Below are 24,747 nucleotides of genomic sequence, written 5' to 3'. Positions count from 1 at the left end.
CACGGGATCCCCGCTGAAGTGGTCTCGGACCGGGGTCCACAGTTCACCTCGCGTGTTTGGAAGGAGTTCTGCACCTCCTTGGGGGCCCAGGTCAGTCTCTCGTCAGGTTTTCATCCACAGACCAACGGTCAAGCAGAACGGGCCAACCAAGAACTCAAAGCAGCTCTCCATTGCCTGACGTCCACTAATCAGACCACCTGGAGCGAGCAACTGACGTGGGTGGAGTACGCTCACAATAGCCTTACCTCGGCAGCCACGGGCGTCTCTCCGTTCGAGGCCTCCCTGGGGTACCAACCCCCCCTGTTCCCTGCTATCGAAGGTGAGCACTTTGTGCCCTCTGTTCAGCAGCACCTGCGACGGTGTCGGCGCGCATGGCGGGCCACCAGAGCTGCCCTTCTTCGCACAGCGGACCGGAACAAACGGCAGGCAGACCGCCACAGGGCCCCGGCTCCGGCCTACTCACCTGGACAGAGGGTTTGGCTCTCGACCCGGTATGTACCTCTCAGAACGGAGTCGCAAAAGCTCTCCCCCACCTTCATAGGCCCGTTCGAAGTGGACTCCGTTGTTAACCCCGTTTCTGTGCGTCTCAAGCTCCCCAGGACCATGCGTATCCACAATGTGTTTCATGTTTCTCAACTCAAGCCCCACTGTTCCAGTCCTCTGTGCCCTCCTTCCGGACCCCCTCCGCCCGCCCGGGTCGTTGCTGGCCTTCCGGCCTTCTCCGTGACTCGGATTATGGACGTCAGGCGCCGGGGTCGTGGCTTGCAGTATCTTGTGGACTGGGAGGGCTATGGCATCGAGGAGCGTTCCTGGATCCCGCGGGCGGCTCTGCTGGACCGGGCCATGGTTCGGCGGTTCCATGAGGCTCACCCTGGGAAGCCTGGGGGTCGCCGGGAGGCTCCCGTTGGGGGGGGGGGTGCTGTCACGGCCGGCAGGATCGGCAAGGCGCTGAACAGCATCACTCCACTCCTAGCCCCCCTTCTCTCCTCTTTTTCCTCTCTCTCCCCCTCTCTCCCCTGTTTTGCCGGGGCGGAACTCATGGCGGGTTCACGCCCTTGGTCCACACCTTCTCGGATTGTGCACACCTGGGCCTCATCAGACCAGCTGGTATATCAGAAGGAGGAGATCAGCTGTTCAGCGCTGGATTGTTGTGAAGGCTTCTGTCAGTACACACCCAGCTCAAGTTTCCCGTGCCTCTGTCTCTGAGACTTAACGTGTTCCTTTGTTCCTAGATTCCCCGGACCCGTTCCCGTGTTTCCCCGTGTGGTGTGTGGAAGGAGTGACAGCTCGCTAGTGGAGAGGAGAGAGGCTGTTTGGAGCGCGAGTGTGGTTTCCCCGTTTTTCCTGGAGCCCTGGACCCCTGCCCCTCACGTCTTGTATATAGCACTAACCCCGCACTGTCTATACATACACTCGGTGAAGATTTGTAATAAACTATCTCTGTGTGAACGCTACCCAGGAGTCCTGCGAGTGGATCCTCTAAGCAGCTCGTGACAAATGGCCTGTATTTGTATAGCACTTTACTAGTCCCTAAGGACCCCAAAGCACTTTACACATTCAGTCATCCACCCATTCACACATACATTCACACACTGGTGATGGCAAGCTACATTGTAGCCACAGCCACCCTGGGGCGCACTGACAGAGGCGAGGCTGCCGAACACTGGCGCCACCGGGCCCTCTGACCACCACCAGTAGGCAACAGGTGAAGTGTCTTGCCCAAGGACACAACGACCGAGACTGTCCAAGCCGGGGCTCGAACCGGCAACTTTCCGATTAGCAAGGCAAACTCCCAACTCTTGAGCCACGATCGCCCCAAGAAGTAGATATGTAAAATTTTACTTTTATTCTGAAAAAGTCTTTGAAGTATACCTCATTTAATAATTTTGGCATGCTTTATCCTCCTTTGATTGTAAAACTAAAGGAGGGGTTGCCAAATATTGTTTCAAATGTGATCACTTATATATGCACCTTCAAGCTTCAATGAGCTGAGATTGACTTTCATGACCAGCATCTTATATCTTGGCAACCTGGAATTTGAAGTCCCAGGATTTTTAGCTCTGCTGTTCTCAGCCACCTTTTGCTGGTGCATGTTGAGAGTACTTCTAAGTCAAATTAGGCACAGATGTCTCTTTTCCTGTCCCAGTCATGCCCAAGGTATGTGATCTAACATCATGAAACTATGAGCTGGCTATCTTTGCACAACCTGCACTGTCTCTACCTGCCTCTATTTCTCCAATAATTAGGGCCTTTTCTGCCATAAGATCACAAAGAATTTCTGTGTTGTCTGCTAAACCAGCCCCTGGACATGGAGAGGATTTATTGACATCAGCAACTTCCTTGACTTGCTGGTGATGCCTCCTGTGAAGGGCCATAGTCTTCTGCATTGTTTCCTATCCCTTCTCATCTCTGTAATTTCTATTGCCTGGGCCCCTGACTTTTCTTCACTTTCATTTATGACAGGGGTGTCCAACTCCAGGCCTCAAGGGCCAGTGTCCTGCAGGTTTTAGATGTGTCCTTGATCCAACACTGCTGATTTAAATGGCTAAATTACCTCCTCAACATGTCTTGAAGTTCTCCAGAGGCCTGGTAATGAACTAATCATATGATTCAGGTGTGTTGACCCAGTGTGATATCTAAAACCTGCAGGACACCAGCCCTTGAGGCCTGGAGTTGGACACCCCTGATTTATCAACTGTGCTTCTCAATCTATAGGCTGTATCCATATCTACTTTTAATACTGCAAAGGCTTAGACCTCTGCAGAATACCAGTGCAGTGCACAACCTCAGTATACTTGATAGTGACTAATATGCCTTCTGATTCTATGTTTTAGTGATATAACTTGTTGAAGTCAGTCTAAGCTATATTCCGATACACTATGTCAGGTCTTTTCTTAACATGGGGATTTAGATACTTTACAAGTGTTTTATGGTTGACTTGAATCCTTAAAAATGAAAGATTACTAAATAATTATGTAAGGATTGTGCTCTTTCTCTCGCACCACTTCCAACAGAGTTTAACATAAAGGCAATCTGGGAACCAATCAGTCTGTCTACTGACCAACTTTGATGAGCTTTACCTGATGGTCCTTGTTTACAAATAGTTGTAAGACATGTTAAAAAGAGATGAAGTTTTTGAGATTGTATACAGACTGTTTACTTGTAAGAGACCAAAGCATTCTAAAATGATACTGGACTCAGAGTACAAGCAGATTATAAATGAAAATCAAAAAAATTACACAACCAAAAGTAATATCCCTCCCTTACAAATTCTGCATAGAGATTTGGTTAAGGGTAAGGCGATGGGGTTAGATGCTCTTTTATTTATTTAGTTTTGTGACTAAACAACTTCATGTGTATATATTTATAAACTGTCATGAACCAGAGGTTCAAGCAAGATGCAGACCCAAAAGCAGACTCAATAACCCACTTAACTTTTCACAAGTCTTTATTTACACAGCGAGAGTGGAATCTGGCTAAACATGAATACACATGAGGAGACACCAGCAGAGAACAGGTCATCACGAGGAGTCACTGAGAAGAAGTCACGGAGAATGCGAGCGGAACGAGAACTCTGAAACAGAGGAGAGGAAGATTACTGGACTGGTAAGGTGATAGAGGAAAGCTGGAGATGAGTACTGACTGAAGGGAGTTTTGCAGGCCAAAACTGAGACCCTTTGGGGAGGGTACCTGTGGGAGTGTCCAGAGCAGGGCATGAACACTGACAACGGTGGAAAGTCAGTTTTCCAGATTCTCCAGAGGGTCTAGTAAAGGCACGCTGGGCAGGAGGGCATGCAGGTAAGCAAGGTTATGGATTCTGAGAGCAGTTTGCAGGTGAGGAAAGCAAGCAGTACCAGCGCTGGAAAAAGAATGGCAACAGAGGGTCGATCTGGGAGACTGCGACCAGGAGCTGAAGCGCATAGAAACAAAGTTGCACATGAAGAAAACTGGGATGAAGCTAACCATAAGGGAGGCCTAGTTATCACTAAGAGGTAGCAGGATGAGTGGGAGGCAGTGCTGGCCAAAATAACCCTCCTGCTGATTGCTCATGAATGAGATACAGGTGACACACCAGAACCTCTGAGGGTGGACACCAGAAGCACTGGAAAATCCCTAGCCACTCCGACGGGCCATGACATAAACCACAACACAAATATCTCCCATCTTTTCTCCATTTTTCTTATGGATCATGAGTATATTTTCTGTAATTCAAAAAACTGTATAAAAATAGAATCTAAATATATTATCATTTATAATAAAGATGATCAGAAAAATGTACTTTGATGTATTGAGCATGTGCAGTATATTGTTAATATATTGACATCACAAAACGAATCACAAAACCAAAAGAAAAAGATCAGGATAAAAGTAACAACAAGTTTTTATAACTGCAGTACGATGTAGTCAACAATCATTCATTTTAAGTGGGATGAATGTTTATCTCTATATTTTAAGAATCGCTACATCTTATAAGTGTTATTGAGTCAAACTACATTAGCAAAAATGTCAGACACAAAAAATCCACAATAATATTTCCTGTAATACAGGAAACTGCAGATTTTTCCACAGTGATGCAGATGGCTTATGTGTCTGTTCATGTGTGTGTCATTATTTTACATTACTTCTTCATGTGTAGCTCTTACAGTTTTCAAAGTGCTGATCAGATGACGCAGTGTTTTAATTTTTATTGCAGCTCAAAGAAGAATTTTATGATTTGATTAACAATAAGCAAATATTCACATAGATACTCTATTTTTTAAGACTCTCAGGAGAGTGCTTCGTATTTCGTTTGTATACAACCCATATACGATTGGATTCAGAAGTGGAGGTACAGTAAATATGAGCATGCCCATGATCTTTTGCATGTCAACCGAAACATTTTGGAATCTGTGAGATAATATCGTGAATGTTGCCACAACCTCAAATATGAACAGTATAACTAACTGTGCGACACACGTGTTGACAGCTTTTGCCTTTGTTTCTGATTTCCTTGTAACCACACATGCGATGAGAATTTTAACATAGGAATACGCCTGAATGGATACGCTTACAACTTGTATAACAGCAGTGTTAAACAGCCCTATAATATTATTGACTGTTGTGTTTCCACACGTCAGCTTCAGGAGAGATGGGTTATCACAAAACACATTCATAACAACATATTTGCACCTGGGAAGTCTTGCCTGCAAAGAGAACAGTGATACAATCAAGACAAAGTCGAGGCCCCAAACTAGTGCAATGATACAACTAATAACTCTTGGTATCATGACAGAGCTATAGCGTAAGGGCATGCAAATAGCAACATAACGGTCAAAGGACATTGCTGCAAGAATAAACAAAACGCCACCACCATACATGTGGAGCAGGAATGCCTGTAAAACACAGAGAAGATAGTGTATTTTGTGTGTCTCTGTAACAATATCTGAAAGTACTTTTGGTAACATTGCAGATAGTCCTATGAGATCATTGAGTGGAAGACTAAATAGGATGAAATACATGGGTTTGTGAAGGTTTCTGTTCAATATGATTAAAGCCAACAAGGTCAGGTTGCAGGAAATTCCAAAAATGCAAATTGAAATGCCAAGAAAAAATACAGGATACTTTCCTCCAGGTGGGATAACAAATGGATCAAGGGTTAACTCGGAACTAAATTCAAAGGACTGGTTTTCCATTTTAAACTTAAGAAGTTAGAAAAAGACAACTGTGAATTTACATTACTAAACATTGTTACTAAAATATTTTCACATTATTATTAAAATTAAGTCAATATTTACAGAAATCAATCATGCCATTTTTCAAATGTAATGTTGCCTGAAGTGCTCCAAACTGTTGTGCTTCTCTTGCTTTATTAAAGTCACCTTGACCAGAACATGTATACGTCACCCCGTGACATGTATACTTCTGGGATTATCCATGGATTTACAAAAATAGAATAACAAAAATCTTTTTGTTAAGTTTGTATTCAGTATCCAAATCAAGTACTAAAAGTTTTACTTAATTTAGCTAAATAAACTAATGTTAAGGGCATTACTATTAAAATAACCACCAGTAAACTACAGGCTAAATGTAGGAAACATAAGGAATAAACTAAAATGTTTCCGACACAAAACAGTCTGTTTGTTCCAGTTATGTATATGAGACTCTATGATAGCCAGTGCCTTTTATCACAGCAGTATAGAATAGAATAGAATTCAACTTTATTGTCATTGCACATGTCACAAGTACAAGGCAACAAAATGCAGTTTGCATCCATCCAGAAAGTGCTTAGCAATAATACAGATATATTACAAAATATATATTAGTAATGAAATAGATATATAGACATATTACAAAAATGTGTCTATTATAGGTATGAGGGTACAAAATTATGGTCTTAAAAAATTATGAGGGTCTATTATGTACATGGTATGAAGGTATGTTATAAATATGCTATAACTATAAGTATGTACAGGCTGTAGTGAGTGTACAAGCTATGAACAGGCTATGAACAGGATATAAATATGAAACTGTATAGAAATATGAACTATACAAGTTATAAACAGTTGTTGAACTATAATAATTATTGTACAGAATTATACAGTAGTGCAGTTTAGATCAGTGAGATATGTTGCTAATTCCTTCAGAGGTTATATAAAGTGCTAGTGGTTGTGAGTGGTGGTTCAGTCCATGTTATTATTGTGTGTATGAGGGTACAGTTGGTCATTTGTTTGTTTTTGTGCATTGTGTGTGTGTTCAGTTATAGGTGGTTGTGGGTGTGTGTGTGATCAGTCCATGAGTTTAATGTGGGTCAGGTGTCAGGAGGCAGAGTTCAGCAGTCTGACAGCTGTAGGGAAGAAGCTGTTCCGGTACCTGGTGGTCTTAGTCCGGAGGCTCCTGTAGCGCCTCCCTTAGGGCAGGAGGGTGAAGAGTCGTTGATGATTTTCCCAGCCCTTTTCAGACACCGCTTCCTGTAGATGTCATTTATGGCAGGAAGTGGTGCTCCGGCAATGCGCTGGGCGGTTTTCACGACCCTCTGCAATGCCTTCTGGTCCGAGGCAAAGCAGCTCCTATACTAGACTGCTATACAGTTGGTCAGGATGCTCTCGATGGTGCAGATGGCGCACCTTTACCTTTCAGTTAAAGGTGAGATGGGTTAGAAAGTTTCTTTCAGTTTTTACTGATGTTAGATTTCCTTAAATAAGGTGATGGTACCAAATATTCAAATGTGGCTTCTTATTGCTTATTGCTTTTCAAAGATGTTTCAAAAATAGTAATTCTATCATATTGTTTGAATTTTACAAATGGCAAACAATAAAGTCTTATATATATATATATATATATATATATATATGTATATATATATATATATATATATATATATATATATATATATATATATATATATATATATATATATATATATATATATATATATATGTATATATATATATATATATATATATATATATATATATATATATATACACATATATGTGTGTGTGTGTGTGTGTGTGTGTATAGATAGATAGATAGATAGATAGATAGATAGATAGATACAAATGGCAAACAATAAAGTTTTATATATATATTATTAGTAAAGATATGTTGGTATATAGTGCTACAAATAATACTTTAAAAGTATTTCTTTTATATACTGTTATAACTGTTTTATAACATAATTGCTGCATTAGCATAACAATACCTTATACCATAAAGTATTGCCACAGAAATAATAAAATATATTTTTATTCAGCTTATATATAATTTCAGCTCTTAAAATAAAGAGCTGTAATTAAACTTTTATAAAACTATTATGTAACTGGAACCACTTTAACTGGGCAGAATTACATCAGCCAAATGCCTGATTACTTTGTCAAAACACATTTTTAATGAGCCCCTTAGAAGTTTGATTAATTGATGTGTTATTAACTGTCTCACATTTTAATTAATCCCTGGACAAATGGTAAACCTCTAGTCTAGAATGATATACTGTTTTACTTGCTAATGAGGATTGTTTTTTAATAATACTCCTGGGAGGTGTGTGTGACTCAGATGTTGTTAAGTGGAGTTACATTTAATATAATAATGTGTGAACATTTGATTTTTTTAAACTTTAATCATGAACTGTGAAATGAAGTAAATTATTTTTACACCTTGGGTACTATAACACTGTTTATTATTTTTTTCATAAATATATAAATTATTATAATAATTTATTATATTTTATATACATTCATTTGCACTGTAGGAACAACAGTTCCTTCTGACATAGTAATTTATTAATATTGAAGTAAAATGTTTTACAGAAAATGCAGAAAGACAAAAAACCATGTTTAATGATTACAATGTTCGGCCTTTCCAGAAAGTATGAAAGAATACTAATTGAAACAGAGCTCTGAAGTGATCACAGCAGGCAATGGGGAACAAGGACAATTTTAACTCACACAAAAGGGCAGTAAGGACATTAGGACTAATCATCTTCCCCTGGGAATTGGACATGATGAACCCTTGAGCTGCTTTGATAATTCATTTGACCCACTTATTACATTATTTGCCCTTTTTTAGTACTTTTCCACAGAAAAAGGCATGAGTTGAGTTTACTGTCTCGGGCCTTTCTATGTAAGGTTAAGGTATTTTTCTGCTTGATTGTTTATTTGAATGGTTGACATATCTGATGACATGGTTCATTGGAACATAAACATACTCACATTTGGGGAATTTGAAATTGCCCCAGTGAAAGTCCCTGGTTCATTTTCAGATGTTAGTGTAGATGTGAAATACTGAAAATATTTATTTATTTATTTTTACATGTGCTTATCCCTTTATAGAGCACTCATTGAAATACATGGAAACTCATGGAAATACATGGAAAGAGGCAGGGTAAATCCTGGACTCCAGCTTGCCACAGGGCTCTTTTTTTCTTGTATGTAATTCAGTCAAAACTAAATAAATCATAGGTGCACAAGGGAGCTTAATAGCAGGTCCTTCCTCCCAGCAGCTTTTAGACTTTATAACCATCACTCTGCATATTATCAAACAACAGTGCTACCATTTCTATGCCACAAATTTCACAAATTTTTAGAATCCCAACAGAAACAACACCTGTCTCAACATTTAGAATAACTTTTGAGCATACATTGTTTTGTGTTTTTGTTTGTTTTTTCACTTTCACTCAAACTCTTATTTCTGATGTTTTGACAAACTACCAACAGCCTTTGATTAGATGTTCTCAGGCTGCGAGAGGGAGTGTGAGGCTCTAAGAGATCAGAAATATAGGCAGGAGACGGTCAAGGTTCTTTTTGCTCAAAAAAAGAAAAAGATTGTTACAGTAATCTAAGCGAGAAGAAATAAAAGCATGAATAATCATTTCTAACTCAGATTTAGACAAAAAAGTTCGCAGTTTGGAGATATGACAGAGAGAGCATTTTTAAACAGCACAGCAGGTAGAATGTCATTTGGACAACTGGTGATTTTCATTTTATCCAGCAGAAGTGAAAGGTCATGTATGGTCAAGGGGTTAAACACTTACAGTAAATGAGGGGAGGGGGGGTGGACCAGAGACACAAACAGGCGGTATTGAAGAACCAATGCTCATGCAGACATTATTAACTTTATCTACAAAGAAGTTTAGAAAGTCATCACTCTCACATATAGAGGACACGGGTACTGGGTGGTCCACGGAGGAAACAATAGAGTTTATGGTTTTGAACAGTACTTTGGAATTTCTCTTGTTTGATGAGATCAACTGAGAAAAATATCCTGATCTAGCTGATTTAATGGTTTCGTGCTGGGAAACCCAAAGTTCCCTAAGGTGGAGCCTGTGAACTTCAAGTTTAGTTGATTTCCAAAGGCATTCTGCTTTCCTACAGAGTCTTTTGACTTTCCTAATGTCATCATTTATCAACGGATGAGCTCTTTTTGGGGCAGCAATGACAGTTTTTAAAGGTACCACTGTCACGATCCAGGGTCTTTTGACCCAGCGTTTTGAGTTTTAATTTATTTTGATGTTTATAGTGTATGTTTAAGCTCATTAGGTTTTCTATGTTCATTTGCTTATTAGTTTCCCCTTATGTTTTCAACCCCTGTGTTAAGTCTCCCTTGCCCGTCATGTGTTTCATGTCTGCATGTCTTTTGTTAAGTTCATGTCGTCAGGTCTGCTTTTCATTATGTTTCCTGTTTTATTTTGAAAGAGGTCCTGTGTTCTTGTGTTCATTGTGTTATGTTCATGTGTGTCAGCTGTTTCCCCATGTCTTGCCACTTCTCCTGATCACCTCATGTGTGTATTTAAGTCCTCTGTCTTCCTGTGTTCAGTGTTGCATCCTCCCTTATATATGTTTGTGTGTTCTGTTTGCCAACCCTGCCAAATTTATTTTGTATTGTCAAGTTTAGTTTATTGCTGAACACTGGAAAAACTAAAGCCACCATTTTGAGTTTCAGCCTGGCCTCTATGTTTGTGTCTGCATTTTGGGTCCTTTCATGCCTCCCTCCACTCCACCTCCTTGACAACGTAGCAACATCAGCATCAGTGCAGCCCCTGATCACATGAGGATCCAAGAAATCAGAAAACTTCAGGGCAACATCCTGATTTATGAACCACTTATTGAACAAGAGATTGGATGGTGGTGTTTCCAGAGGGAAGCTAAGGTTAAAAATAACATAAGAATGGTCACTCACTTGTACATCCTTAACACAGAGATTAGTTATGTCTAAGCAAAGAGAAAACATGAGGTCCAAGGTGTGGCCTTTAACATGAGTGGGACCAGAGACATGCTGAATAAAATTAAAAGAGTCTGTAATGGATAACAAGTCAGAGGCCATGCCACAGCTAAGATCATCCACGTGCAGGTTTAAATCGCCGATCATCAAGACTTTTTCCAGTTCAATAATGGAGGATAAAAAGTCTGTGAAATCCTGGATATAAACACCAGCGGGGCCCGGAGGGCGGCAGATTAAAACACAGTAAAATATATTTGATGAACCGACCTTAAGAAACTGTGACTCAAAGGAAGGGAAAGTCTCAGAGTCCAAAGCTCTGCAGGAGAAACTGTCCCGGAAAACAGTGGCAAGTCCAGCACCACCATATAATATAAGGCCTAACTTAAAAAAAAAAATTTTTAATTTGATTAAGTGTGTTAAGCTGTGTCAGCAGATATGTCTATAACACTTAGTTGCACTTGGTGGTAATGATAAATCCATGAAGGAGAAGTCCACATTGTTTCCATATCCCATTGCTTTCTTCATGTGTCTGGAAGGACTGCAGGTGGAGTGCAGGTCACAAACATAAAGTGAAAAGTTGAAAGAGTACAATTTCTACAGATAATACACACTGACCACTATTTATGGTCCTCATTCTTGTTAATAATTTAAAAAGTGCTTGTTAACTTTTTTTTCTTCTTTTGAAGGGTATGGCAGGAAAAGTTTTAGCTTTTATTCTTGCATCTAGACAATAATTAAATATCAAACTCCATATTAATTCATGTGGGAATCTATAACGAGCCCTTGATAAATATAGAACTGTAGCTGAAATGGAGAAGCCAGTAAATTCATATCAAATGTTACACCCTGAAGATAAAAGTCACTCAGCTGTAGCTGCTGATTAGATTCCCTCCTCCACAGCCAAGGTACAAAACACTAGCAGCTTAAAACACTGTGACTTCACATTGTTGTAGGTTTTGTTGAGCATTTTTTTGTTTTGTTTTGTTTTTTCCAAATATCTGCATTTTCACTTTAAAATGTTGGTACTTTCCTTAGTTTATGGTTATGGTTTATTGGTGTCAATTTTAGTTGTTGTTGTTTTACACACCATATTTGAAAATGAATGAAAAAGGGTTTTTTATGCAAGAGAACAAGACAGAATTTGATTACTGAATATTTCAATTGAAGGTAATGTGTTTTTAAAAGTGTAATTTAATTTAATTTTGTGTTTGTTTTTCTTTTTTGTTATCCTGAAGCATTTTTAATCATATTTTATTTTTATTGATTTTTTTTTTTTTTTTTTAAAGTGTAATAAGTATGTTCATTCAGCTTTAACATACTGGGACACTTATTATGTTTCATTGTCAATGTTTTTTCTTTTAGGTTTCCCATTAAGTAAAGAGAATGGAAAAAAACAAAACAGTTTCAATCGATATTCTGGAGGTCCAAGGTTTTGACATTTCTCCAGAGTTAACGTATCCTCTCTTTTTCTTACTGCTCTTTGTTTACTTCACCCTACTTTTTTCTAACATTGGAGTCCTTTTGCTTATCATTTCTCAGAAGAGTTTGCACCAGCCAATGTACTTTCTGTTTTGTAACCTGTCTGTCAATGATCTCATAGGTAACACAGTCCTGCTGCCTCAGCTAATGGCTCACATCTTGGCAACCGAACGGTTTATCACCTACAAACAGTGTGTGGTTCAGGCTTTTCAAAGTCACACATTTGGATCAGCTTCACATATGATCCTCATCATTATGGCAATTGATAGATATGTGGCGATATGCCACCCCTTAAGGTATAGTTCCATTATGACAACTAGAACTGTGGTTGGGCTCTCCGCAGCTGCCTGGGGGGTGTCAGTAGTGCTTGTGTCTATATTAATAGGTCTTACTGTGAGGCTGTCCCGCTGCAGATCCACTATACAAAATGCTTATTGTGACAATCCATCACTATTCAAGCTTTCTTGTGAGGATGTGTCCATCAACAACATCTATGGACTCTTTTTCACTGTGCTGCTGTTTACTAGTTCAATTGGAAGCATAGCTGCCACCTATTTTAGAATTGCTCTCATTTGTTGGATTAAGAAAAACAAAGACTTAAATAACAGAGCACTGCAAACATGTGCAAGCCACCTTGTTCTTTATCTGATCATGCTCTGGTCAGGATTTTTAACAATTATATTGCATCGTTTCCCAAATTACCCAGACTTAAGAAAAATTGCATATGTTTTATTTCATGTTGTCCCTGCTAATTTGAATCCAATAATTTATGGAATGCAAATGAGATCATTAAGACATAAAATTACTGAAATACTGAAAAGAAAAGTGGTTCCATCCTAATATTTTTAATCTTCAATTTACAATACTAATAATAATACATTTTATTTATAGGCGCCTTTAAATACCCTGAAGGTCACCTTACATTAGTACAAAATAAATAAAAAAAAATGAGGCTTGAATCTAGATGTATTATTAAAAGTTTTCACTGGTTGCAACTAAAAGGTACCTATTTTAGATTAACCTTTTTTTTTTAACTTTTTTTAACTTTCCTTTTGAAAAGTCTTTCAACAGCTCAGTAACAATAACAACAGCATAAAATGACAAGACATCAGAATGAGTGACGCATTAATTTTCCTCCCACCCATGTATTAAAATCTAAATGTTTTCTACCAACCATTTTTTTAAGTGGGGTCAGGCCTACACACTTCTATTGATTGATTGCTGAAAAGCCATTAAAATAATATCTATGACAGAGCATAAAATAAATAAAAATGTCCTTATAATCAGTATCACTATGCATGTATTTGAAGATGAGTAATGCTTTTGTTTTCAGTACGCTTGTGGGGTTTTTCTGTGTAGTCATTGTTAATAACTTACAACCCAAAACTTATGCTCAAAAAGTTAGTAATGTTTTTTTTACTTTAAGTTTTAGAGTATCACGATACAAAATGTATTTATTGTACATATACCAATAGGGAATATATTTTCAGTTGTTTATTATGCACCCTTGCAACTATTATTTTCCATCTAACGCTAACTGAAGCTTCTGAAGCTTTTTTTTTATATCCTATTAATAACAAAAGGCTTTTAGAGTTTTAACTAATTTTACTCATAAAAGCCAACTAAGATTACTGTGTGGCTAAAGATAATAAGAAATGAAAAATTTGTCAAAATATTTCCTTGGTGAATGGCTGTTTGGATCAACTTAATCGATTCAGTTCTTCATTCTAATCCATTATCAACACTGTTCTGTATTGTTTGGCATCATTGTGTGCAAGGAGTTGTCTTTCACACCTTCAGAATTAGGACCATCAGATAGAAGGAAAATATTTTTTACCAAAAATATATTTCTGAATTTAAAAAAAAAAAAAGTACCATTGTAATCCCCCTAAAATACTTTCCTTGTCTTTCTGCATGCCACATGCACCTGGATTATCCAGGACAGATTATTTTTCCATGACATTTTACTGTAATTCTTCTCTACTTCTGTTAATGTGACATTGCATTGTAGTGCATTTCCTAACAGTTTAGAACAGAGTACTGCTGACTAAGCATTGAGACTATTTTCCTTTCTGGTCGAGATTAAAGAGGGCTATCCCTCTCTAAAACATATAGATGAGGGATTATACCAAGAGCTAAGATAATGGCTGCAAACTATGAGATTTCACGGTTAATGCATAAGCGTTACACCAGCGGCATCATCATAAACATGTTATATGTTTTAGAGAAACTGGTAACACAATTTCTATCAAAGGGTCTTGTGCTAGTATAATTATTTTATACCCATACCAGCTGTTATATTTTCATGGATTTATAAATTAGTCAAACAAGCCATGTGAAGCATTAAAAGAGCATTGAAACCCTCTCAGGGTTCACTGGAGGCCTTACTTTCTCAGGACACCACCAGAACTATAGTAAGTGCTTTGTCAGATTTTGGGTTGGAGGGGGGCTGGAGCCTATTTTAGTGAGGGGTGGGATAAACCCTGGGCACATCACCAGTCTATCACAGGGCTATTCAGCTGATTTTAATCTCTGCAATCAACCTAACATGTGTGTCTTTGGACTGAGGGAGCAAGCTGTTCACCCAGGAACAGGGAGAATATATAAGCTCCACACAAAAAAGCCTCAGGTACTGACTGTTTTGAATGAAAAACCCTCTTTCTGTGACATGACAATGATGACCACTATATAAAAATTACTGTCACATCACTGGTTCATGAGGTCCCATTTTGGGCCCTCTATTTGAAAATTATGGGCATTACCATTTAGGCTTTTTGGAGACAAAAGTGACAACATTAGGTTCATTCATAGATCTATAATTAACCATGCATTACAGATACCTGCTAATTAGTGCAGATACCCAGTCTCATTAAGTGAGCAATGCATCTTTAACACTTTAATACCTTTTGCATAAGTCACAGTGCATTTTAAATGGGTGAGCCATAAAAAAATTAAAAAATAATTCAAATATATAATAAATCACCCTGTAAATTTGTTATGAAGGGGAATTTTTCCTATAGAGACTTAAATGGTTTGTGAACCAGGCCGAAAACATGTTTATTTCTGCTCAAAAGTTGTGTTTTTCAACAGTCAGTCTCAAGTGGCTAATTAAGTATTCAAAGAAACTGCAAGTAACTGTTTTTGCTGCTTAAATGATCTGTGTGTTTATTTCATCACTTCACTATTTCATTTTGTATCAGTAAATTAATTGATTCTTTTCTGGGATGTGGACATTTTAAATTTTCCTGCAACAATAAGACATTTCTTAAGCAACAGTGGATAATATTTATTTGTTGCTTGTTGATATTAGTTTATGAACACCTTAAATAAAGGGGAAATAAAAGTTCCTGTATAGAAATTAATCTGTATTTTATTTATTAAAAGAAGAATTCAAAAGTGAACGACTGAAAAAAATATCATTATCATAAAATATATAGATTTGACAAAAGAACTTCCCACTTCTTGGGTGAGTGGAATAACTTTCACATAGCAAGGGGAGAAAGTCCATAAACAACAACTTTATCAAAGATTTAATTCTACTCACAAAAAGGTTTGTAATAGGAGGTGAAATCTCAAACATTCCTGGAAATATGAGAAACTTTTACAGAATCTGATAATACTGGATGATTCCTGTCCTAACCTGGAATAATCTTTATGCTATTAACGGCATTTCATGCTGTCACCAAACCTTCTGAAAAGGTCTGCAGTTATATGGTTTTGCCCATGATGAGAAGGCTCATGAAAAACACCATAATGAAAAAAATCCACATGAAGAAGCGGTCTAAAACTTTGGCCACCTTCTTCCACTCTCCAGTCCTTTTCTGTGTGGCCCTCTGATCTCTGTGGCAGTTGGCTATATACTCTATGTTACGCAAGAGCTGTGTTTCATTGCTTTGGGTGCTGCAGGAAATCTCTCTGTCTTTTTTCTCTCCATCACTCACTCCTCCCTTCCTGCATCTCCTCCCCTCCCCTGAGTCACCACAGTCCAGGCTTGCAAAAATGCCATTCTTCCAAGAGCTGTAGTTGCTAGTAGGGTTCTTCCCTATTGAGCCTATAGGAGACAACATCTGATCCATGTCTTCTTTTTCCTCTGTGGGCATAGATCCCACTATCTCTTGTCCTCTCTCCATTCTGAAGATGCAGTCCTCTCTGCCCGGTCCCGCCTGACCATTCATGGTGCAGTTGGTGTTCTGTACAGGAGGAGGCTCCTGTTTCTCTGGCTGAGGTGACATGCAGTTCTCCCCAACTTCATAAACAAAGCACATTCTGGCCATGTACTGCAGAATGACTTTCTTGGCCCATTTGGGAACAGGCTTGGCATCAGGGCCACAGTGGTGTATGTTCATGACAAATATGGTCAGAGCAGTGGAGGCTGTAATCATCGTCATTGTTGCAATGTAATATTTTCCTGTGGAAGGAAATGAGATGAGAAAATATCTGAACAGATTTGTAGTACATTACTATCAAACATACTGGGATTTGATTCTTACCAATTAGTGGTACATTCTCAGAGGGGGGCATGATCTCTGCAACCAATAACTGAAAGACAGTGAGTGCCAGCATCACTGTGACACCCAATGACACCTTCTCTCCAGAGTCAGCAGGAAGGTAGAAACCAAGTGGTGCCAGAAAAGAGATCATCACACATGGTATGAGCAGGTTGAAGACATAGAAGGATGCTTTCCTCTTAAGTTTCAGTGTGTAGGTCACATCTGGGTAAGGGTCAGCACAGCAACCATAAAGAACAATGCTCTTCTTAGCTGGCATACCAAGCACCTCCCACTCGACATTTTCCACCAGGTCAGCCAGGTCAGCGCTCTCCATTGCATTAAGGATGTCAAGCTGGTTACCGTTGTAGGTCCAGGAGCCGTAGGTGAACCGGCATTGCTGAGCATCAAAGGGAAAGAAAGACACATCCACTTTGCATGAGCTCTTAGTGATTGCTGGAGAATCCCACATTATCTGTCCATCATGTCGAATCACCACATTGGTGTCCATGGGACCAGTGAAATGATCATCTGCGCTAAAAAACAAAGAAATCATTGCTGAAAAAACAATGTTCAACAACACTGTAAATTCATACTAGGAGCAAAATTTGGATAGGTCTTTTACAAAAACAGCTTTGATTAGTTTCAAACTGGAAAGGCACAAGTACACTAGTTAAGGATCATGTCTGTTTTTATAGCTTTTCAATAATATAACATGATTATGTTTAATGTTTCAGCATCCTTTAGTTTCAATGACACTTTTAAACCATGGGAGGCATCACTATATGGAATTACTTTACACCTACTTACCTAATACTTTCTTGCTCTTTAAATCACTTGTCTAAAATTCAAATTTTATGTTTTTGTTTTTATAGTTACCTAGACTGTTGTATATGCTGCATTATTGGACTATAAGAAGCAGCCGGCATAGGCCTGGACACCTACAAATGACAGCTTCAAAGCACGTTTAGCTTGTGTATTTCATATTGGGCAAAATGTTGTGATACAGTATTGAATTTGTGAACTCTATGCCCATCCAACCTACCTGTTATAGAGAACTATATCAGGTCTCCATACATAACTACCCGGTATGCGGATGGTATCAAGGCCATCATAATCATCTTTATTCCATTTAAGGTGTGCATCAAACCACACTTGCCGTATCCATAAATATGCAGTTAGAATTTGGTTTCGCTCATCCTGTAAAATATTGAGAAAGGTGATCATAAAGGGGGAATATTACAGTTAAAACCGTAAAAATAAAAAATAAAACAAAATAAAATAAAATAAAATACAAAACAGCATTACAGATATATGTGTATCTGCATGGATCAATTTCACTCATACAGTTATGTGCACTGTGGGAGTTTACCATGTCAATTATCTGGGAGAGTGTAACCTGTAGAGTTACATTCAGGATGGTGTTTGTGTCCTCTACAGGCCTCAGTGCGCTAGTGTAGTTTGTGAACAAATCCTTTAGGAGTTTCTGAGCATATCTTCCATGAGCACACCAACAAGCTAGGGCAAGGAACAAAACAGTTTAAAGTTATGTTAACACAAAACATGTGATGCCTTTCAGTATTCATGTATGTCCATTTTAATTGAGAAAAATATGTGTTTGCTATTAAAGGCATGCTGGTGTGATCACGGATCATTAGATTTTCAAGCCAGTGACATGCACAGCAAAGGCAGTGCTGTGGATTTAGAGGGTTGCAAGAAAAGGGAGAAACATGTGGGGCATGTGAGACAAAATAAGTATGGTACAACAGATGGTGGTAGGGAACAAAGGGCAATGGCAATCTATATTTCCCTTCTATAAGGCTCTAGAAATAGACCAAACACATCTGCCAACATGTGCCAACAGTGACTTTCTCTGCTAAAGCACTTTGTATGGAGTGCAACATGTGTTGATTTAATGCTTAATCCAGTGAACAAACAACAAATCAAAATGAGCCTAAACCTGAAGGGGAAAGTGTTGGGAATTATTCGTCAAACACACGAAGCCATTATTCACGCATTAAAATGAAATCTAATTAAAATAATCACTCATCAATCAGGAAACGAGCAGGAAGAGTTTTCAACAGGAAACGTAGTTTATAGCACTAAATTTATTCCCAGTGTCAACAATGGATTTGGACTAACCAGATGTTAACCTCGAGTCCTGTTTCAATAAAGCCTCTGAGCTGGATGCAAAGAAGGTCTACAGGATTATGATGACAGCAAAATCCCCAAACAGCTGGCAACAAGTTTGCGGATTCCGGGAAACAGCTTGAGGGGGAGAGGAAATATGAGGTGAAAAGGATGTTCTATAAAATATAATAGATACAATGAAATACAGATGACTGGGATCACACGTCCAACCACACTTTATAGAAAAATGTTATCTAAAGCTCTCTTCTCTGCTAGGACAGTTTTAATATAGTTCCCTTTCATATGATATAAAACCAACCTAAATAGGAAAGCAAAATTGATCGACATACCGACATCGTTTTAGATTATACGAGGTAAACAGAAAATAAAACGAAAGTAAACTTACTCGGCAAAATACCGACACACAGCAGCCAGCGGAATAAAGTCTGGATTCGCCATTGTTTCATCTTGCTGAAGCAAATGCCCTCCATCCGAGAACCATTTGAACTGCTCTGTCCCCAAACACGTTTTCTTCGCCGAAAATAGTCTTTACAAAAGCACACCGATGGGGGAAGTCAGCAGCGATGTAATCCGGTGTTGAACAAGCCCAACAAGCGCTCGGGAAGGGGCGGGGCAGAACGAATCCAGCTGATACGACCACGTGTACACCCTGCACAAACACGGCGAGTTAAAGGTGGTGTTGTGTATTATCTTTGATGGGGTTTTGGTGGCGAATTAATGATAATAAGAATCGTCCCCCTGTTTGCTGTGATTCAGCACCACGGAGAGCTACCGGCAACTAACAAACAAATAATAACACATTTCTCGCTCCTTGTCTTCAGGCTAAATTATCTTTTTTTAAAAAGATAATAATTACATAATGCATAATTTGCATTATGTCGAAATATATATGCTGTAGCAATCACAACACTGTCCTCCTCGACTTTCTCTTCCGGGTGCTGGTGGTCTCCACCTACTCGTTTTACACGACAAGGATGCTACACCCGCAGGCCCGTTATCATCTCATCGGAGCATTCATCTGAGGTCGTGCAAAGAAACAAAACAAACACCCCCTAAAATGCGGGAATTTAAAATGACTGGATGAGCCGAGCAGTGTTTTAGGCGATCGACGATAGCTGATAGAGAAATGCACGTCCACCGCCCTGCATGATCACTTAAATAGTATTGTTACAGCGTAGGTATTGTTGGGAGAGACCACTGGCAAACAGTAAACAGGGTGAAGGTAGGATGGATTTAGCCATTACATGTTCAGTAAATTCACGCGAATGTTTTAAATCTTAAATGTGCCCGAGAGGTTCAAGATAAATATTGACCTTATGGATGTACTTGACATGTTTACTCATCTCCAGTCTATTTTCTTCTTACCTAGCATAGCTACAGATGCCAGGAGCGTTATATCCCGTATGTGATCATCTTTGCACGATTGTTTCTTTTCCCGCTGTCGCAATCTAAGATGCTACAAAGTTCAAATATTTTGGGGCATGAAAGACCCCTGGTTATTAGGGTATCATTCGCCACCTGTGTTCTGGCGACTGTGTGCCTACCCCTGCTCGGGCTCATCACTTGTGTCTTCATATCCTCTGTTTTTCATTTTGAAGATGCCACTGGTACACACTGCCAGGTAATGTGCATGTTTTTTCCTACTTATGCTCATAGTTCTGTGGTAGTAGTTGCAATACCTTATTATGTATTGATTATATATTTTTAACCTAAACAAAATTCTTATTGTGTGTGTTTAGGTTCCTAATTACCTGCCATCTATAAGTGCCTCTATCAGCTTAAGTCCTGAGTGCCACATTTGGCGATTCTGCATTGGACTACACTCAGCACCAAGGTTACTGGTGGCTTTTACCTACTTCAAGTTTTACAAGGCTCGCTTTGCTACCAGGTTTCCAGAGAGTTCACTCAGCTGTTTAAACCTGGGCTTTTCTATATCTGAAAACCTTGGACTCTTGTTGCTCACATATGTATCATCCACTGAGACTTACTGTGAGTATTCTGAATTTATTTTGTGTTTTTGTACAGACTTTGTCTGTACAACTATAGTGAAATACTATAATAATAATACTGATAATACTATTACCTATTCTTGGACATTAAAAACAAGCAGTTTCAGTTGTTCTAAGTATAATATGACCAGTGGTTGGTGCATTTATGCAAAGTTTAATAACATATTATCACAGGTTCTTCCCATTTGTTGATCAAATTTCCCTTTCTCTTTGTGTTTTTGCTCCTTAGTTGTGCATAAGGAAGGTTTTGTCCTGTTCATTGTAAGTTCTCTTATCTACATGTTGATAACCTGCCGTTTATGGAAATCTATTAAGAAATATTCCTTAAGTCCTGAGGTAAGAAATAGCAAATGAGGCTCTAGAACTTAAAAACTGCCATATCATTTGTAGAATTACAGTCAATTTCAGTATTTGTTTACTTTGTTGTGCCCTCACAGGATGCCAAGTCTCACCACTGGAAAGTGCGTTTCTTACTTCTCAATGTATGCTTCTGTGCTTTTGCCGGATTCTTTTACTGGAAACACAACATGTACTGTGAATCAGGGAGTGAGTATTTAACCCATCCTTATGTTTCTGTGAGGATTGTGGGCTGCTTTATTAATATTAATCATCAATCATCATATTTACAGTAATGCAAATATTCACAATATTCTGACCAAATTATATTTTTTCTGTACTCTGTTTCTTCTTTTATCAGGTTACACATTTTTTGCCCTGTTTGAGTATCTAGTTGTTTTCTCCAATATGGCCTTCCATCTTACAGCCGTGTGGGACTTTAAGAGCCGGGAGGTCATGGTCATTTCATCTTCAGAGGATAAAGACTTCTGACTAGAAAGTCAAGGACTAGGTACTACATGCACCACCCCCCAACCACCTGATGACAGCAGCCTTGATCCTGCTGAAGAGGAAGAGTGGGATGAAGGCCTTTTCCATATATTTCCATGATGACCACTCACAAATCCTTAGTGAGTGATGATGTCTGACAAATGAACATAAGATATGCACATGTGCTACTGTAGGGTTATTAGGATAACTTTAAGTGCATTTTTTGCCTCAGTGTCTCATTCATGGATGCCTTCGCCAACCTACATGATGTTATGTAATGTGACATTTTAACTTTTATACACTGCACAGCAAATTTGTGGTCATATTAGAAATGTGCCAAAGTAAAGTGATAGTTCTTCAAGTATGCTTGGCTTTTATTTTGAAATATAAACTCAAAGATAGGAAATGGATGCATTCTGAATTCTAAGCCTTAGTGTCCAGCTTCAGAAACACTGCACTCCATCTAGAGTCCTCAAAAAAGATTGGCACCGATACTCACTTTCATGTAATAAAATGCAGTATTCAGGTTGCTGTTGACAAAGCACTTTATTCTATGTTGTTATTTATTTATGGTTTATTTTTTTAAGGGCAAGTATATTACATGAACCACATTACACGCCAGAGTATTTTTAATCTTAGCTAGTTTGCCATGCCCATTCCTAGTCGGGCTTTTAAAACACAAACAGAGACATAATGAAGTTCAGTAAATCATAACTTTAAATACTTCTGCAATATTGGCAGTTGAAATGTTAATTTAACACTTTTCAAATCAGATTTCCTCAATAATATGTGAGGAACTGTGCACACTATTGTGTCCTGATTACCTAACTCTTCGCTGTGCACCAAAATTAAATCCCCCAATTAAAATCCGCAGATTTAAATGAAAGAGTATACTCCAGATTGACATGACATATCAACAGCTTTAGGAAAAACATGATAAAATCAAATGAAATTAAAGTACCTAAATTTAAGAAAGCAATCAATCAATCAATCAATCAATGAACTGTGTAAAATAATCCAATAGAGTGAATAACTTACCTGAGAAAGTCCTATATTTGTGAAACTTATAATACTCAGGTCTTGCTAACACTGTGTTAGGGATAGATTCACATTTTTGTGATGATGGTTGAATTGGCAGGTTACAGCTCAAAGTTAAGATCAGCCTATAATGTCAGTACACAAGCCTATATTATATCATCTCAATACCAGGAAGGTTCAGCTAAAAATACCTATGTAACTGGCAAATTTAATTTAGGGTGCACAATTTAAGTTGGTTTAGCCTGACTACCTTTACACAACTTCAGCGCATCTCTTTATACTAGTTATACCGTTATCAGTACCATATCTGTTGATGCCTGCCCTGTTTATGTAGGCTGAAGTCTAAGGCCTTACACTTTCCATGTATGCACAAAGGAATTCCTGCACATGGAAATAAATTTGTCTGGTTAAAATTTAAATGTAACTGTGCTGTGCCTAATAAACAAATCACTGTAAAGGTTATTTCATCGTTCTAACAGAACTTAAAATATATATGCACTTCAACTTATGGTTGACTTAAGACATCATTATATGCTACTGTTCATTTGTATTATACCACCAAGATTGTAAGGTAGTCTCAAAATATTTCCTCTGTATATATCTTGCAATATGATTGAATTTGCACTGCTCTGAAGTGTCTTATAATTCACCCATATATCTAAACCAGATGATGCAAATGATCCTCAGGTTACTGGCAAGAAGCTTAATTTTGTGTAGTTTCTAATATTAATCAATCTATCAATCATTAATATTAATCAAATATTATGTGGCAAATGTATGTGAAGTGCATCACTAAAAGTTTATTATTTTGTTCTTCTGTTTTAAGATGAAGTAGTCAGTAAATATCTTGTCATAGTCAACATGTCATTAAAGATTTTAACAAAAGCTATATAATACTGAAACCTATGAACCATGATGTGATGACAGTAATTTCCTCCAATATTAATTCTTTTATTTGCACTTGAACTTAAGGATATTCACCATAATATATTGGCATGACTTGGAAAATACCTCAGTGTGCAGGTTTACTCTACTGGAAAGCTACAGGACCCTGTGTTAGCCTAAGCAGTCAACATATACTCTACAAAGTCTGTACATGTGTTTAATAACAGGAATTCTAAAAAATGAGTAAGAAAAGTAACAACAAATAATATATATATATATATATATATATATATATATATATATATATATATATATATATGTATATATATATATATTTAATTCAAGCACCATTATTCTTTTAAATAGAGGTCTCTATCAAACAGTCAAGGTTTCCCTTTATAGTATAACTCTGAATTGATAACCAGATTAGTAACAGTCAAATAGTTTTTTTGGACACTTTTAAAATTTCTCAGCAAAAGCCATAAACCTTCTTTAAATGCATCTTAGTTCAACAGAGCAGCATGTTTTGGGGCATTAGATCCGCTTTACTTCAAGGGGTGTCCTGCCAAGCTTTGCTGGTGTGCATTCAAGCACAGGAACGTATTGCACTTCTTGGATTTCCACCTCGACACACCCTTTGGACAGAGGTCACACCATTCCAGCCTTTCACAGTGAAGCAGCAGATGTCCACACCTGTCCTAACACATATCTAGTTGTGTTGTTGCTGTGAATATCCTGGGATGTAGACTTCCTTTTGAAACAACACATGTGGTGGAGAGGAGGATTACATTTATCCAGCTGAAAATGCTGGCATGTTGACTTGCTTAAAATTGTGAGCAACTGCCAAGCAAAACCTGGATTGGTGTCTCATTCAATAGGACACAGATGAGCCAGCAATCTGAGATGCACAGGACGAGGATGTATCTAAGCAGGGGAAAGTGCCATCGCCTTGGCCTTGCTGTTGTCAAGACTGACGACCTGTCCAGGGTGAACCCCACCTCTCATCTCATGGTAGCTGGGATGGACTCCATCAGCCATGACGACTTGCGTAAAATCTGGTTATAGCTTGTTGAATTCAGCTGTGTAACTCTACAAAGAGCAGAGATTGAAAAAAAATCAGAGTTTTTGTTTTAAATGTTGTATAATATTCTATTATAGTCCGAAAAAATAGGTAATAA

At 38.3% G+C, this 24,747-nt stretch overlaps 4 protein-coding genes across 6 annotated transcripts; 2 read left to right on the top strand and 2 right to left on the bottom strand.

The window, feature by feature from the left end:
• Positions 1 to 4,736: 4,736 nt before the first annotated feature.
• On the bottom strand, positions 4,737 to 5,672 carry LOC134640677 (olfactory receptor 52B2-like). Its single transcript, XM_063492579.1, has one exon. It carries the CDS (start codon positions 5,670 to 5,672, stop codon positions 4,737 to 4,739), a length of 936 nt encoding a protein of 311 aa, XP_063348649.1.
• A 6,406-nt stretch (positions 5,673 to 12,078) lies between these two features.
• LOC134641270 (olfactory receptor 8G17-like) lies at positions 12,079 to 13,014 on the top strand. The gene has a single exon (XM_063493613.1). It carries the CDS (start codon positions 12,079 to 12,081, stop codon positions 13,012 to 13,014), a length of 936 nt encoding a protein of 311 aa, XP_063349683.1.
• A 2,512-nt stretch (positions 13,015 to 15,526) lies between these two features.
• chrna10a (cholinergic receptor, nicotinic, alpha 10a) lies at positions 15,527 to 19,415 on the bottom strand. 2 transcript variants are annotated; one of them, XM_063494166.1, is made up of 6 exons: positions 19,198 to 19,413; positions 18,804 to 18,929; positions 18,034 to 18,179; positions 17,707 to 17,861; positions 16,665 to 17,197; positions 15,527 to 16,582 (listed from the first exon to the last, which is right to left on the bottom strand). In XM_063494166.1, exons 3-6 carry the CDS (start codon positions 18,034 to 18,036, stop codon positions 15,882 to 15,884), a joined length of 1,392 nt encoding a protein of 463 aa, XP_063350236.1. In that variant the 5' UTR covers positions 18,037 to 18,179; positions 18,804 to 18,929; positions 19,198 to 19,413; the 3' UTR covers positions 15,527 to 15,881. The 2 variants fall into 2 exon arrangements, with proteins under 2 accessions (XP_063350236.1, XP_063350235.1); XM_063494165.1 differs by lacking the exon at positions 18,804 to 18,929 and having other exon boundaries at positions 19,198 to 19,415.
• A 354-nt stretch (positions 19,416 to 19,769) lies between these two features.
• Positions 19,770 to 24,484, top strand: LOC134641365 (post-GPI attachment to proteins factor 2-like). 2 transcript variants are annotated; one of them, XR_010095521.1, is made up of 6 exons: positions 19,770 to 20,433; positions 20,552 to 20,801; positions 21,051 to 21,157; positions 21,259 to 21,367; positions 21,519 to 21,786; positions 24,448 to 24,484. XR_010095521.1 is itself a non-coding variant. In XM_063493754.1 (5 exons), the coding sequence occupies exons 1-5, from the start codon at positions 20,266 to 20,268 to the stop codon at positions 21,647 to 21,649; spliced, it is 765 nt and encodes a 254-aa protein (XP_063349824.1). In that variant the 5' UTR covers positions 19,770 to 20,265; the 3' UTR covers positions 21,650 to 22,183. The 2 variants fall into 2 exon arrangements, 1 of the variants encoding a protein (XP_063349824.1); XM_063493754.1 differs by lacking the exon at positions 24,448 to 24,484 and having other exon boundaries at positions 21,519 to 22,183.
• The last annotated feature ends 263 nt before the right edge of the window (positions 24,485 to 24,747 follow it).

Source organism: Pelmatolapia mariae, linkage group LG14 (assembly GCF_036321145.2).
Source record: "Pelmatolapia mariae isolate MD_Pm_ZW linkage group LG14, Pm_UMD_F_2, whole genome shotgun sequence".
Taxonomy (NCBI): Eukaryota; Metazoa; Chordata; class Actinopteri; order Cichliformes; family Cichlidae; genus Pelmatolapia; species Pelmatolapia mariae.
This window is presented reverse-complemented; position numbering and strand designations above follow the sequence as displayed.